The following is a 15,932-nucleotide window of genomic DNA, read 5'->3' as shown; positions in this document are numbered from 1 at the left end:
GTCTTGCTTTCACAAATATTTTCTCAGGCAAAATAAACTTAATAACTGAAACAGGCAATATAAAAAATATAAAAGAAAAAATATAAAAGAAAAAATATAAAGAAGAGAGACTAGACTAGGACTTATAGGAGGCCATATAAAATACATTATCTTCTTTCAAAATACCACATCTTTGTCAGAAAAATTTGACAAATAATTGTATCTCCTTTTTATGTCAGTTTTATTCATCTTGTATCTCGAAAGGAAGATAATAAATTTCACATGGCCAAATACACGTATATTAGTAAATGTTCAATAATCATAACAAAATAAACATTAAATGATGTATATAGGAACTGCTGTAGATAATGGATTTCAAATTGATTTTGTTATAAAGTTTATTATCATTCTGTGGATACAAAATATTTCGTTGGGACACCAATTCCCATTGATTTTGTGGTTACAAGTGAATCACAAATCTAAATGTTCCAACAGATTGCATATTTTCCTTTGGTTTGTATGCAGAATTTGGCAAAAATAAGAAATTAAATATCCACAAAAGTTTTAAGATTTCCTCAAACCATGAAAAATTGGTACCAATGATATATAAATGAATCCACAGTCCACACATGTATATAAATAGTGAATGCATTTTGTATAACACTTGCATTTTTCATATTATGCACTCTTTTTTAAAACACATTTTTATCTACATGTAAATAAACAAATGTTACACTTCAAAATACTGGACAAACAATGTACTAAAAAAATAACAGTATAAATATAGGAAAAGTACTAAAATAAGAAAATTAGTATTTACCCTTGTTGTAAATGAACCAGTTCAAAGGTTAATATATGGAACTATTCATTCTCAGCATTGTCAATTTTGAAAACGCCATGTCTGATAACATAAATTTTAAATAAACATTATCTCAAAACCTGAACTGGTTCATTCGAGCACTTATTGCTTCAAATAAGTTTGTGCCATCATGCATTTTAACACAACTTTTCGCTATTTGTCTGCCATTACTGGACATCACAAAGGTTCCAGCTAAATTTTAACATCACAATAGAAAATCTTACGCCACAATGGAAAAGTGATGGTTTTATGACGCCAAAAGTTCATGTGGCGCAGATTCTCCAGCCAAATGGTAGCTATTAAGTGTATAACAATTTATCAAAAGTTGCCAAATATTGCTACAAACTAGCAACAATTTGTTTTATTCATGTTAGAATTATACAAATTCGGATCACAATCTATCATGTATTGCTTAAAATTATTTTTTTTAAATATCCACTGCATGTGACTCAAGATTCTTATTTCTTAATTACAAAAAATCTTCTTATTATTTCAAAAATAACATCTCACAAAAGTTTGAATACATTTGTTCAAGTTTAAAATTCTTATTGTACCATTAACTAAACAATCTTAAACAATAACAATTTTAACATTATTAATAATATAAAATGCCTCAATTCAATTAACAGAATATGCTGTTCACATTAACCCCTATTGCGTAGACCAGTTTCACCAGACTTCACATTTATGGACTGGGTTCATCCGAGAATTCTTCGCACAACCATAATTTTCAGCAAACTCCTTAGAGTTGGATAATGTCCCTATTACTCTGTAAAAAGAATATATAATCTTTTATACAATTTTTTATAAAATAAAACAAGAAATAACACATATAGATGTAAGGAAAACATTCACCACCATGAAATATTTACTAATAATCTTGTAATTGCATAACAGGAAAGGCTAATTCAGAAGTTGATAAGATCCCTTTCACTTCCAAAAATTAATTAAACCACCGTTATTTTTATGAATTTTTCATAAAATGTACCCCCATTTTTTATATGACAAAAAATCCATGTGGTGGCTACAATACAATTATTTTTTTTTCTCAAAAATTATGTGACTGGGGGTTTTAAAATCCCTTTAATTATCGCTTGAAACTAAGGAGGCACATGGCATTGCTAATGAAATTGACAATGTCGTCGTAGGTAAAATAGCGATAAACAGATCTCACAAACATGTTTAACCCCGCCGTATTTTTGCACCTGTCCCAAGTCAGGAGCCTCTGGCCTTTGTTAGTCTTGTATTATTTTAATTTTAGTTTCTTGTGTACAATTTGGAAATTAGTATGGCGTTCATTATCACTGAACTAGTAAATATTTGTTAAGGGGCCAGTTGAAGGACACCCCCGGGTGCGGGAATTTCTCACTACATTGAAGACCTGTTGGTGACCTTCTGCTGTTGTTTTTTTCTATGGTCAGGTTGTTGTCTCTTTGGCATATTCCCCATTTCCATTCTCAATTTTATATCATTGGTCATCTCGACTTGATTGCTTTTCTCGCTTTCACCATAACCACTCAAGCGAAAAAATCAATCTCGTTGAGATGATAAAAGATTATCTATAATTATTACAAATTTCAAGACCAAATATGAAATCATTCCATAGTCCCATCAAATAACTCCTTGCTCAATGAGAAAAGTAAATTTTAAATATTGTCATCAGTAAGTGACTGCATAATTTTTATAGAATTTTCAATATTTATTTTAATATTTCTTAAAACTGTGTTACATCACTTCTTGTGGCTGTAACAGTTCTAGTAGTGGTTTCGTAGAATTTACTATAATATTACAAGATTTATAAAAGTATGTATGTTTATTACTATTTTTACGAAATTTTCCTTTGATCTTACAGATTAATAATTTCTCAGTATAAAGTAACTTGATATGAAAAATCATGGCTAGAAACCAACGTAGCACATGGTGCGGTTCTTGAATTTAAGAGAGTCGTCATAGATAAAATAGTGTTAAACAGATTATCATTGGTCATCTCAACTTGATTGCTTTTCTCACTTTTACTGTACCGGCTCATGCTAGAAAATCAATTTGGTTGGAACGACTGTTGATAATCTATAAATATAGATAATATACCTGTATTTTGCTGGACTATGGGGATCAGTCAATATCTGGAGATGATCTGCTTCAGCCGTACTAGACGAACACCATACCTGAAATAAAATTGGGAATCATAAATCTGTTAACTCAAAATTTAGCAAATAAATTAGATCTCAGAATTTTTCATTGGGGAATTTTAAAGGTCTTGAAATGTATTAAAATAATTTCACACATGCATTTGAAATACATGTAAATATCAAAAGATTTATAAAAAAAAAAGCTATGAACGCTTTTTTAGTGTATTTTAAGAAAAAAAAAGATTATGGACCTTTTTTTACTATCTCAACCCTCTATAATATGCCATAGCTCTAACAATAAGCTCAACTTGTCCTTTCAATAAAATACTTATTTTGTCTGTTCTATGGTCGGGTTGTTGTCTCTTTGACACATTCCACATTTCAATTCTCAATTTTATTATTAAATTTTTTGGTTTGTGGACTATATTTCTGAAATTGTATCATTTAAAGGATGGTAGCATTCTGAACTTCATAGTTTTTACGAATTTTTTTGTTTAATTTTTTTTTTCTATTTATGGTGAAAGCCAGGTTTGAGGCTTGGTGAGGACATCTATCTCAATTTTAAAAAGCCGACCATAAATGTATTTCATAAACCAAAATTGGTTATCAGTAATTTCTATGCTTTCATTGCTATAATTTTGTCACAAATTTTCTATGATTGCTTATATCTGTCAATATTTGCATATTGTTTTTGCTATAACTAGTTTGCTCTTACGATTGTTTCCCATTTAATGTGTCAAGGGCTTTTTTAGTGAGACTATACATTATGGATTATTCATTGTTAAAAGCTGAACCGTGACCTATAATTACTTACATTCAATTCATTTGAACTCTTGGAGTTGAGTTCTCATTTGCAATCATACCACATTTCCTTATTTGTATATCAATGCTCCATTTTTAAAAGACAAATCTTAAGGTGGTACCCAACACCTTCACTAAAATTAATTTGGCTCGTTTAATTGTCATAAAATTTTTGACAAAGTATTTACTTTCACCCTTTAACAAAAATGTAAAAATTTCAAAAAATTTGAACCAACCATTTTATCAGAAAAATTACACTGGTCATATAGCAGTTTGACAAACACCAATATTGATCATTGAGAAGCTTAATATTTCCTTTACAACACAATGTAATTAAAACGTATAGCTGACTTTACAGAGTTATCTCCCTGTAGTGTTATGTACCACCTTAAATGAACATACCTGAGCAAATCCTAGGAAGAAAAGTTGTTGATGTGTAAGGTTTAATGTGGGTAGAGGTCTCTCAGGTGTGTGATGACCTACCCAATCAAGATATGCCTGTAAAATAATATAAACGTAGAATAATAATTCCTCAGACTCACATGAACTAAATTCAATAATTATATCTTGATATAACTGTGTTAAAGTGTAAACATATAAAGTATTCTTTATAATGAGTCCTTATAAATAAAATCAATATAATAACACAACACAACACAACATAACAACACAACACAACATAACATAGATGTCAAGTTTAGTTAGGATATCAAAAATATCAGTAGGCAAATTAATATCTATTCCCAGTAGAAAATTCTGTTTTTACTATAAAGTATAAGGTGATATTTTTTAATAAGGAATTATTTTTTTCTTACATATAATAGTATTCGGCGATTTATTGCAAAAGTTTGGCTGTAAACAGAATAACAAAATCATCTAATACCAAGGCTATACTATATAACAATTAAATTGTTTGCTTCAATTGATTATTACTGCTGTGTTTTGAGAATACCAACAGCAACAGGTCTTAATGATACTCTATAATTAAAAAATGTAAGTATGTTTTTCATGCCTAATTTATTCACTACAAATAATATAAAATCTTATTAACAAAATATATTTGCACATGATCTTGTACGATCTCAGTTAAAGTAGATTGACCAGCTATTATATATCCAATCCATACATTTGATTATTTGAACTTACATGATATGCAGATTTAAGCCCTCCATTATCTGCAATATTTTCACCTAGTGTCTGCTTCCCATCAACCTGTAAATCAAGGGAGATAATTACAAATATGTGGGATAGTAAAAGATGTATTTTGCAGTTGTCTCCCATTGATTTTGTTCAATGTCAAATTATTGGTTTTCAAAACAAATTTAAGTAGTTCCCTGCTAGTTCTTTTGATACAGCCAAGCAAGGCACAGTATGTTTAAACAAAGGTGGAGAAACATCTCGATTAAGCTTCAGACAAGCAAACATTTTAAAAAAAGAAAAAAGAAACTATTTTTTGTAAATTGACCGTCTTTTATTTATGCAAAAAATGCCAACTTCCGTGTGTCCATATATGAAATGTTCTTTTTAATGTGATAACAAATGATAGATTAAAAAAAAATAATATTGTGATTTCTGTAATAACATTGCTGTAAATTGCAGGAACTGCACATTTTTAAAGCATCGAAAGTTTAATATGCACTCCTCAAGACCTCAAATTTCTGTTGTAGTATGCAATATACATATTTTTGCAAATATAAATTCAGGTTATACTATGTATATGATTGAATAATTTTCTAATTTCCATAATGTCTACTTACATGATCATCTTGAAGTTTATAACTGGAATACTGATTGATAAAACATTTTGTCTGTATGTTAAAATTCTCTATTGATCTATTGTTCCACCAGGGACGTAAATTACCAAACTTGTCATATTCACGACCTTGACGAAGAATAACATATCTTTTAATTATTAGACACAGAAAAGAGTAAGCAAGTTTCGATACAGTGGATTATATTGTTCATTTAGCATTTTTTTTCGTGCCATTTTCACTGATAGTACCAACAAACTAAGTAAGCTTAAAAGGGCACTAGCTGTCAAATGTGTGTTTACCAATTTGAATCAAATAGTCATATTTGATTTATAACAATGTAAAACATTTATCCAAATTATAAAAAGTCTAAAATAAATGATTTTTTTGTGGATCTAACCAAGTAAACCAAATGATTTACCTTTGTTTCACTTTCAATGTTGACATTCTTTTCCTATAAACAACTTTACACCCACTGTTCATGCCTTATCCATCTCTTGTTAAGGATTTAAGTTGAAGTTCAAGAGAATATGGATTCAATGAGGTAGAATTATTCGCTTGCAAGTTTTTTCTAAGCTTATTTTGACATAATTAAACCATACTGCCTGCTAAAAGCCAATTATTATTTCACAATTTCACTTTCATTAATTATTGAACAAAAAAGTCATAATTTTTTTTTATAAATATCGTAGCTAGTGCCCCCATTTATTCTTCAAGTACTGGGGATTCCTTTTTATTTATTCTGTACCAATTTTCAAGAATTTTGTGAGTTTAGACTAACCAAAATTGCTCAACTTTCCTATAGGCCTATAGGCATTTATGTAAAATTTGGTAAACCCTCAACCGTAAAATTAAGTATCAAGAAAACATTTATTTTTCAAACCAAACCATAGATGAATCCACAGCTTCTTGTAACAAAGATTATCGATTCAATTTATTTAAGGAATGACTAATATTTTTTCTGTCTATGAAAAAAACCCATAAAAAATGTGGTCCACACTAAATAACCCACGTAGTGGGTTATTTTAAAGTGTGCACCACATTCTTTTTATGTTATTTTGAATAAACAGAACAAATATTACAGTTATTTCTTGTAATTTAATTCTAAATTCCATTTTAAACCGAAGTAAACCATACAAAACCTTGATGACGTCACGGTCACATGACTAAATTATGTTTATGAGCTGAAAATCAAAACAAGTCAGCCAATCAGAAGATGTGTTACATTCAAAATTAATTTATTAGTTTGTACCTTGATCATCAAAACCATGTGTTAGTTCATGACCCATCACCACACCCATAGCTCCAAAGTTTAATGATCTACAAGCATACCAATTAAATATGTCAATCAAATTTAAATCATGCAAATATGATCATGAGGGAATTTACCATTTCAGAAACTAATGCATTCTGGGTAAGATTTTCAAAAGCATACACCAAAACGTTGATTGGTTTAAAACATTCTTAACCATGGAAATTGAGCCAATGAAGTTACGTTATTTTCATTTTGGTGTACAAACAATGAGATTACCCATAGTCCTTTAGATTCTGAAAAGGTGAATTGATTTGCTGTATATTCTAGATATTTTGTTTTAATTTCATATGGAAATCCAAAATTAAATTTTTTCAGAGTAAGTAGTGATGTAATTTCAGTTGTATACACAAAATTAACATTGAAACTGTTATGGGAGAAAAACTAGTTATTCATGGATCAGTGTGCACAATTGATCTCTTTAATAACTCTTTTTTATAAAATTGACACACGAAAAAAAACAAGTGTAAGCGTCTAGAATTATTTTCTTCTTTTTTAAATAAATCAATGTTTCGAAAATTCCAATAGGGAACATTCCATCTTTTAATAGGGTTTGAATTAAATCTTTGAGTCCAAAATCATGATAGTTCCCTATTAAAATAAATGAAGATAAAACAATTATATATAACAAGAATGTGTCCCAAGTACACACTATCATTTTCTATGTTCAGTGGACTGTCAATATTGGATAAAATCTCTAATTTGGCATTAAAATTGGAAAGATCATATCATAAAGAACATGTTTACTAAGTTTCAAGTTGATTGGACTTCAACTTCATCAAAAACTACCTCCATCAAAAACTACCTCAACAAAAACTTTAACTTGAAGCGGGACAGACAGAGGTACCGACGGAATGACGAACGAATGAATGAATGGACGCACAGACCAGAAAACATAATGCCCATAAATGGGGCATAAAAACTTAATTCTCAGAAAACCTTACTTTGGATATTCTTGATCATAGAAGGGAGCTTGAAGTATTCCTGCTGGAAATACAATCTGGTTTTTAGAGGGAGTGTAGTATGCATTCACTGTAGGTGGAGACATCCCCCATCTGAAATATAGAACCATCATATATAATTTGTCCAAGGGCTGACATCAAAAGTTCAATGTAGGATAAAAAAAAAAATTAATTTACATAGTTTTTTCATTGATCCCCCACCCTATCTCTTTACTTAATTTGGGAAAAATTGATTGATCAATATGGATATATGTAAAACCGATTTTGGATTAACAAAATATGCAGCAATTTTAACCCCTCCCTCCCGTAAACTATTTGATTAAAGTTTTTTTTATTGTACATTGATCTTTTGATGTTGTTCCTAAACATCAGCCTAACAATGTTAGATATGTAAATTTGCTTTCGCAATTTTTTTGATTTGTTTTATATATGGTGGAAGACAACATAATGAGTAAGGAAATGTGTGAGGTTTGCAACTTTGCCATAAAAATTGTGATGAACATTCATACCCGGTATCACTAATTCATTAACGGTGGAAATATATAAATAACACCTAGCTGAGGGTGATAAGGCAGTTTGTTGCCCTGAAAAAATCATTGTCAACCGAGGCGAAGCAATGATTGTGAACTTTGTTACATACTATATTAACATATAATCAATTAAAGCTTATAGGTGCTCATGAATTAGAGAGAATTTGTTGGATTTACAAATCCTTGAATGTATGGAGCAAACGACTAACTTCTATAGGTATACAGCAAATAATGGTTAGAACCAAGTAAAGATACTTACGCATTTGACTCTGGTGATTTCCTCAGCTTTGCCAGATCTTTCTTTTGAATAAAGTATAAATTTCTTACATTGTTCCAAAAATATTCATCCCCATTGATTATAAGCTAAAATGAGAAAGTTTACTTTTCAAATGTTATATCAATATTAATGAAAACCAACATGGTAATACATAGAAACAACGAAAAAAATGTTAACTGCTTTCAAAAATTATAATATGCAGCGATTTAAAAATACATATTTCATCTTGAGAATTAAGTCAGGCTATCTAAAAAAAAAATTGTCTGAATTGTTTTACATTAGGCATTTCAGGGTCTTTTATTTACTTCTATGTGGTATGGGTTTTGCTCAATGTTGATGAACGGGTGAACTATAGTTTCTAACATCTATACCATTTGGTCTGTGGTAGAGTTTGTTTCATTGGCAATGGTACCACAATCTTTTCTATTTTTATATGTTCTGAAAATAGAATTACATGTTTCTATTACCTTCAGCTTTTAATGATATCTCACAATATCGTATCAGTATAAAATACACAATATATTTACCCCACTATATTCTTTATCTAGACGAGTTTTGTTGTTGATAAAAGCTGGAAAACCAATCATATCTATCACAGCATTTGCCTAAATAATAAAATAATATATTTTGAAATCGGAGAGAAAGTTTGAAAAGGTCCCTTTTTTTAATAATCATTCAGAAAACTTCAAACTAGTTAAATCAATCTATCAAATGACATCTATAAAATGTATGTAAAAACTAAGTATATAGTTGATTTTTGTGTCATGTATTTGCAAACTTCGTGCAATCAAAAAATGACAACATTGATGCACTGAAAATGGCAATTTCTGTATATTTTTTTTATTAATAGAATTCAACAGAACTGATTTGTTGCCTTGCCTTCAGTTTAAACGTGTAATGTTGACTACCAAAAGACTCCAGTTGCTTACTTTCACATACTTAGGACTTTTGTTGTTTCATTGGCAATCATATCAGATTTTATTTTTATACCCAAATATTTGTTCATTTTTTCAGTAATGTACTAACAAATGGACTATGAATAGAAAGTTTGCCTGAGCTGTCTGCTTCCTGACATACTTATAAAAAAAAAAAAAAAAAAAAAAAAAAAGGATATCAAGATATTGAGTAATCAAATTTTTTAACTCCTGGTGTTGTTAGGTTAAACAATCAGTTTAATAACAAATGAATGATTAAAGAAAATGATAGCAATAGCTTAAAATGGATTTTTTTTTTATTTTATTTGATTTTGTGTGTTTTAAAATTACACTTTTAAGCAGCTTTTGGGCTATTTCATGGCGAAAAGTTTTTATTAGTGGACAAAGCCGTAGTGCCTGGAGAAGACCACCTACCAAACTGACAATGCAAGTCACAAAATGCACCCAGACAATTTTTGAAAATTTCATTGAAAATTCTGCTTGATTTAACAAAATATGTTCTGAAGATAGTACATTACCTTATCTATGGCTGCCTTCCTTGTAAATTCATCCATCCATTTGAGATTAGGTAGATTGTTAATAAATGCTGTTTTTACTTCAGCAATCATAGCTTCAGCCTGCAAATATATTCACAAATAATGTCTAGTCATAAAAAGATGAAAGCTTAGGAATAATGAGGGAAACAAGTATCAACTCATTGCAAATGTATAACCAAGCGTGATACAGCTCTGAATTTGGATTGTGATCAAATTTTTGACATTACATGGTTTTTTTTACACAAAACAAATGTCAAGATTTTACAAATCAATTAAAGATTTCTTCTTATTTAAATCTAAAATTAAATAGTTGACACAGCATAGGTTTCTGACAGAATGAATGTGGTCTAATGAACTTAAAAGGTTTTTTTTGCCTTTGAGCAATTCACTATGCTGTTGAATATAAATCCTCTTAAAAAAATGTTTGAAGAAATTTTCTTTTTATTTATGAAATCTGAAATGAGAAAAATTTAAACAAAATTATTGTGCAATACTGTGCAATTGAAAATTTCTTGCTATTGCACAATACTTGATATGGAATCCTGATTTGGACCAACTTGAAAACTGGGCCCATAATCAAAAATCAAAGTACATATTTAGATAAAGCATATCAAATAAGCCCAAGAATTTAATTTTTGTTAAAATCAAACTTAGTTTAATTTGGACCCTTTGGACCTTAATGTAGACCAATTTGAAAACTGGACCAAAAATTAAGAATCTACATACACAGTTAGATTTGGCATATCAAAGAACCCATTTATTCAATTTTTGAAGAAATCAAACAAAGTTTAATTTTGGACCCCCATTTGGACCAACTTGAAAACTAGGCCAATATTTAAAAATCTAAGTACATTTTTAAATTCAGCATATCAAAGAACCCCAAGGATTCAATTTTTGTTAAAATCAAACTAAGTTTAATTTTGGACCCTTTGGACCTTAATGTAGACCAATTTGAAAACGGGACCAAAAATTAAGAATCTACATACATAGTTAGATTCGGCATATCAAAGAACCCCAATTATTCAATTTTTGATGAAATCACACAAAGTTCAATTTTGGACCCTTTGGGCCCTTATTCCTAAACTGTTAGGACCAAAACTCCCAAAATCAAACCCAACCTTCCTTTTATGGTCATAAACCTTGTGTTTAAATTTCATAGATTTCTATTTACTTATACTAAAGTTATGGTGCAAAAACCAAAAATAATGCTTAATAGGGCCCCTTTTTGGCCCCTAATTCATAAACTGTTGTGACCTCAACTCCAAAAATCAATCCCAACCTTCCTTTTGTGGTCATAAACCTTGTGCTAAAATTTCATTGATTTCTATTTACTTATACTAAAGTTATTGTGCGAAAACCAAGAATAATGGTTATTTGGGCCCTTTTTTGGCCCTTAATTCCTAAACTGTTGGAACCAAAACCCCCAAAATCAATCCCAACCTTCCTTTTGTGGTCATAAACCTTGTGTCAAAATTTCATAGATTTCTATTAACTTAAACTAAAGTTATAGTGCGAAAACCAAGAAAATGCTTATTTGGGCCCTTTTTGGCCCCTAATTCCTAAAATGTTGGGACCAAAACTCCCAAAATCAATCCCAACCTTCCTTTTGTGGTCATAAACCTTGTGTTAAAATTTCATAGATTTCCATTCACTTTTACTAAAGTTAGAGTGCGAAAACTAAAAGTATTCGGACGCCGGACGACGACGACGACGACGACACAGACGCCAACGTGATAGCAATATACGACGAAAAATTTTTCAAATTTTGCGGTCGTATAAAAATGCAGAAACACTCATTCTCATACCTTATTGTGAATGTAGACTTTGAAAACTAATTCAGTATATCAATTTCTAGGGATATTCTAATCAATTTTACAAACAGAAGATATGTTGAAGATTTTTTTTTTCTGTAATGTTGTGCCAGGAGTACAAAAAATATTTGCTGCTTTAAACGCTGCCCAAAGTGCAGAAATAAAACTCTCATAGTACTGAAGAACTACAAACACATTCATTGTTAATGCATACCTTGTCCTTGCTGCGACCATTAAATGCCTCCTTGACAAACATTGCTCCTAAAGCAAATCCTAGAACACTATCTGTATCAGATATACAGTATCTCCATAGTTCATCACCACCTGTTACGCCTGGAAACAAAAAGTCATCATGTACACTTTTGTTTTGTATGATTTTTATTTTTAGTTCATTCATACGTTTTGAAGTTAAGTATGAAGTTTATTTTCACTGAACTAATACACATTTTTATTTAGGACTGTAGCCCACCTCAGGGTGTAGGTAAAATAACAATAAACAGATTATCATGATTGGTCATCTCAACAATTGCTTTTCTCGCTTTTGCCGTTCCAGCTCAAGCCAGAAAATCAATCTCGTTGAGATGATAAAGGATAGTCGATAAATATCTATGGTCTTTCAACTCAAAGAATTGCTATGCCATTTCATTTCAGACCTCACATTTCACAAGCAGAATATTACAGATTATAACACTCCATGATATGAAACTTTACCTGAGAGAGCTTCAGTGAGAATCTTTCTTGCATCTCTGAATGGTCTAGATAGATAGTTTGCCATGGTCTTTATCACATGAACCACCAAGTAATTCTGTACTGTTCTGGAAAGATGGATTACTTTCAAAAATAAATTTTAACAACACGTTTGCTTATGTTAAGGATGTTCGCTACTCTGTTTAAAAATAACAAGCTGCTATGAATTCATAGTATATAAATAAAGAAACTAAAAAAGCAGAAAAAAATGGAGGGTCCTTGTGCTTGTTTTTCGAGATATAAGCCATTGAAAATTTGGCGTGAAATAATTCTCACTAGATTTTTTATATATTTAACATTGGCAACTTTTTTGTTTCAAAAACTATGAAAAAATAACAAGGATTTTATAAGACTTTGAAATATGTCTTTTTACACTTTTTGTAATAAAATTATAAAAAGAAAAGTAGGGGTTAGTGGGCAAAATTTCTTAATGGCAATACATGGATAAAACCAGAGGATTCCGAAAATCTGGCAAAAATTCAAAAAATAGAGGAGCAAACATCCTTAAATGATAATTTGTTATTGCTTTCATTTGAAGAAAAGACACAAAACATAATGTTTACCTACAACATCATATCCAAAAGTACAATTTGAAATCAGGAAAATGCTAATGAACAGAATACACATATTCCTTTTCTTCAAACACATAATCAAAATACTTAAACAAATGGTCTATAACTGGTATTATTTCAACCAGAAATTGTACCCGTGGGTTCTTATGTAGCTGAATACAAACCAGATGCTCCGCAGGGCGTAGCTTTATACGACCGCAGAGGTTGAACCCTGAACGGTTGGGCCAAGTATGGACACAACATTCAAGCTGGATTCAGCTCTAAATTTGGATTGTGATTAAATAGTTGACACAGCATAGGTTTCTGACACAGAATGAATGTGTTCTAATGAACTTAAAATTTTTGTTTTCTCTTAGAGCAATTCACTATGCTGTTGAATATTAATCCTCTCAAAAAAATGTTTGAAGAAATTTTCTTTTTTATTTATGAAATTTCAAATGAGAAAAATTGAACCCAATTTTTTTAATCACATCCCCCTTTCCCTTATTCCAAAACTAATCTCAATTAAAATTTCTAATGGAGTTTGCAACAATAACTACTCATTTAAATACATCATAAAATATTAAGATGTAAAAAAAAACTGCTTGTTATCACTGAATGGTAAAGATTATTTTAATTTATCAGTTGGTAGTAAAAAGTGAATATACATTGTATATTGTATATAACAAAGATTTAAGTTGATTCTGGACAAAGAAAGATAACTCTAATTAAAAAAAAATTTGCTATTTCACAATATTGTGCAATTAGATATTTCTTGCCATTGCGCAATACTGTGCAATTGAAAAGACTTGCTATTGCACAATACTTAATACAATGATTTTAGATCCTGATTTGGACCAACTTGAAAACTGGGCCCATAATAAAAAAATCTAAGTACATTTTTGGATTCAGCATATCAAAGAATCCCAAGATTTCAATTTTTGTTAAAATCAGACTAGGTTTAATTTTGGACCCTTTGGACTTGAGTGTAGACCAATTTGAAAACAGGACCAAAAATGAAGAATCTACATACACAGTTAGATTTGGTATATCAAAAGAACCCCATTTATTCAATTTTTGATGAAATCAAACAAAGTTTAATTTTGGACCCCAATTTGGACCAACTTGAAAACTGGGCCAATAATCAAGAATCTAAGTACATTTTTAGATTCAGCATATCAAAAAACCTAACTGATTCATTTTTTGTCAAAATCAAACTAAGTTTAATTTTGGACCCTTTGGACCTTAATGTAGACCAATTTGAAAACGGGACCAAAAGTTAAGAATCTACATACACAGTCATGACAGTTAGATACGGCATATCAAAGAACCCCAATTATTCAATTTTGATGAAATCAAACAAAGTTTAATTTTGGACCCTTTGGGCCCCTTATTCTGTTGGGACCAAAACTCCCAAAATCAATACCAACCTTTCTTTTATGGTCATAAACCTTGTGTTTAAATTTCATAGATTTCTATTTACTTATACTAACGTTATGGTGCGAAAACCAAGAAAAATGCTTATTTGGGTCCCTTTTTGGCCCCTAATTCCTAAACTGTTGGGACCTAAACTCCCAAAATCAATACCAACCTTCCTTTTGTAGTCATTAACATTGTGTTTAAATTTCATTGATTTCTATTTACTTAAACTAAAGTTATTGTGCGAAAACCAAGAATAATGGTTATTTGGGCCCTTTTTTGGCCCCTAATTCCTAAACTGTTGAAACCAAAACTCCCAAAATCAATCCCAACCGTTCTTTTGTGGTCATAAACCTTGTGTCAAAATTTCATAGATTTCTATTAACTTAAACTAAAGTTATAGTGCGAAAACCAAGTAAATGCTTATTTGGGCCCTTTTTGGCCCCTAATTCCTAAAATGTTGGGACCAAAACTCCCAAAATCAATACCAACCTTCCTTTTGTGGTCATAAACCTTGTGTTAAAATTTCATAGATTTCCATTCACTTTTACTAAAGTTAGAGTGCGAAAACTAAAAGTATTCGGATGACGACGACGACGCAGACGACGACGCCAACGTGATAGCAATATACGACGAAAATTTTTTCAAATTTTGCGGTCGTATAATAACTAATTAACTAACATATTCAACATTAGCTGTCTTACATAACTTAACCTTTAGCTGAAGACACCACCGCAAGAAAAGTCAAAAGGAAAACTGTTTCATCAGGCAAAAAAATAATTTACAGAAAAACCCAGCTAATTCAAATAGGCTAGGACATGTAGGAATAAAGACAAAGATTAGCAAACCTCCTTCCCTAGAAGTTATTACAAGAACATGCAAATATGATAAATCCCACAATGACGAGTATTTACAAACCTCCTTCCTTTCTCAGTTTTCATGGTATCTTCCACCAGATCAGAAATCTCCTTTAAGAACTTTGGTGAGTAAGCTACTATTGGCTCTGCAGGTGTCAGTTTTATATTAACTGCGGAAAATAGCTTGTTGAAGAACTTATTCCAATTGACCTGTAAGATAAAAATATCATATTCACGTTCTTCTTTGGATTAGTGTAACTCATGGTGTTTTTATTGTTTGTCAAATATAATTCAACTGAAAAATCAGGTCAAATATTCCTGGACAATCATTAGACTTTAAACAGCCTAATTTCCTTACAGTGGAGAACAACTTAAGTTCTGACCTCATACACTCATTACAGTGAGTTGAAGTTTTAGACTCGACAATCAAAGATTGAAATGAATTCAGTTGCAACTTTAAAGACTTAAATTTAAAG

At 30.5% G+C, this 15,932-nt stretch overlaps 1 protein-coding gene across 3 annotated transcripts in view; it reads right to left on the bottom strand.

The window, feature by feature from the left end:
- Positions 1–206: 206 nt before the first annotated feature.
- Positions 207–15,932, bottom strand: part of LOC139500821 (endothelin-converting enzyme homolog) — an 85,522-nt gene continuing 69,796 nt past the window's right edge. For all 3 annotated transcript variants that reach the window (XM_071289694.1, XM_071289695.1, XM_071289696.1), the window contains 13 exons: positions 15,518–15,666; positions 12,594–12,697; positions 12,097–12,215; positions 10,054–10,152; positions 9,128–9,205; positions 8,583–8,686; positions 7,776–7,886; positions 6,772–6,839; positions 5,526–5,650; positions 4,915–4,980; positions 4,171–4,266; positions 2,927–3,003; positions 207–1,607 (listed from right to left, as the gene is read on the bottom strand). In XM_071289694.1, the coding sequence (XP_071145795.1) occupies positions 1,508–1,607; positions 2,927–3,003; positions 4,171–4,266; positions 4,915–4,980; positions 5,526–5,650; positions 6,772–6,839; positions 7,776–7,886; positions 8,583–8,686; positions 9,128–9,205; positions 10,054–10,152; positions 12,097–12,215; positions 12,594–12,697; positions 15,518–15,666 (1,296 nt within the window). In that variant the 3' untranslated portion in view covers positions 207–1,507. The remainder of the gene's footprint in view (positions 1,608–2,926; positions 3,004–4,170; positions 4,267–4,914; positions 4,981–5,525; positions 5,651–6,771; positions 6,840–7,775; positions 7,887–8,582; positions 8,687–9,127; positions 9,206–10,053; positions 10,153–12,096; positions 12,216–12,593; positions 12,698–15,517; positions 15,667–15,932) is intronic.

The sequence above is a fragment of the Mytilus edulis genome, chromosome 13, assembly GCF_963676685.1.
Source record: "Mytilus edulis chromosome 13, xbMytEdul2.2, whole genome shotgun sequence".
Classification (NCBI taxonomy): Eukaryota; Metazoa; Mollusca; class Bivalvia; order Mytilida; family Mytilidae; genus Mytilus; species Mytilus edulis.
Note: the sequence above shows the minus strand (reverse complement) of the source record. Positions and strands in the feature narration are given on the sequence as shown.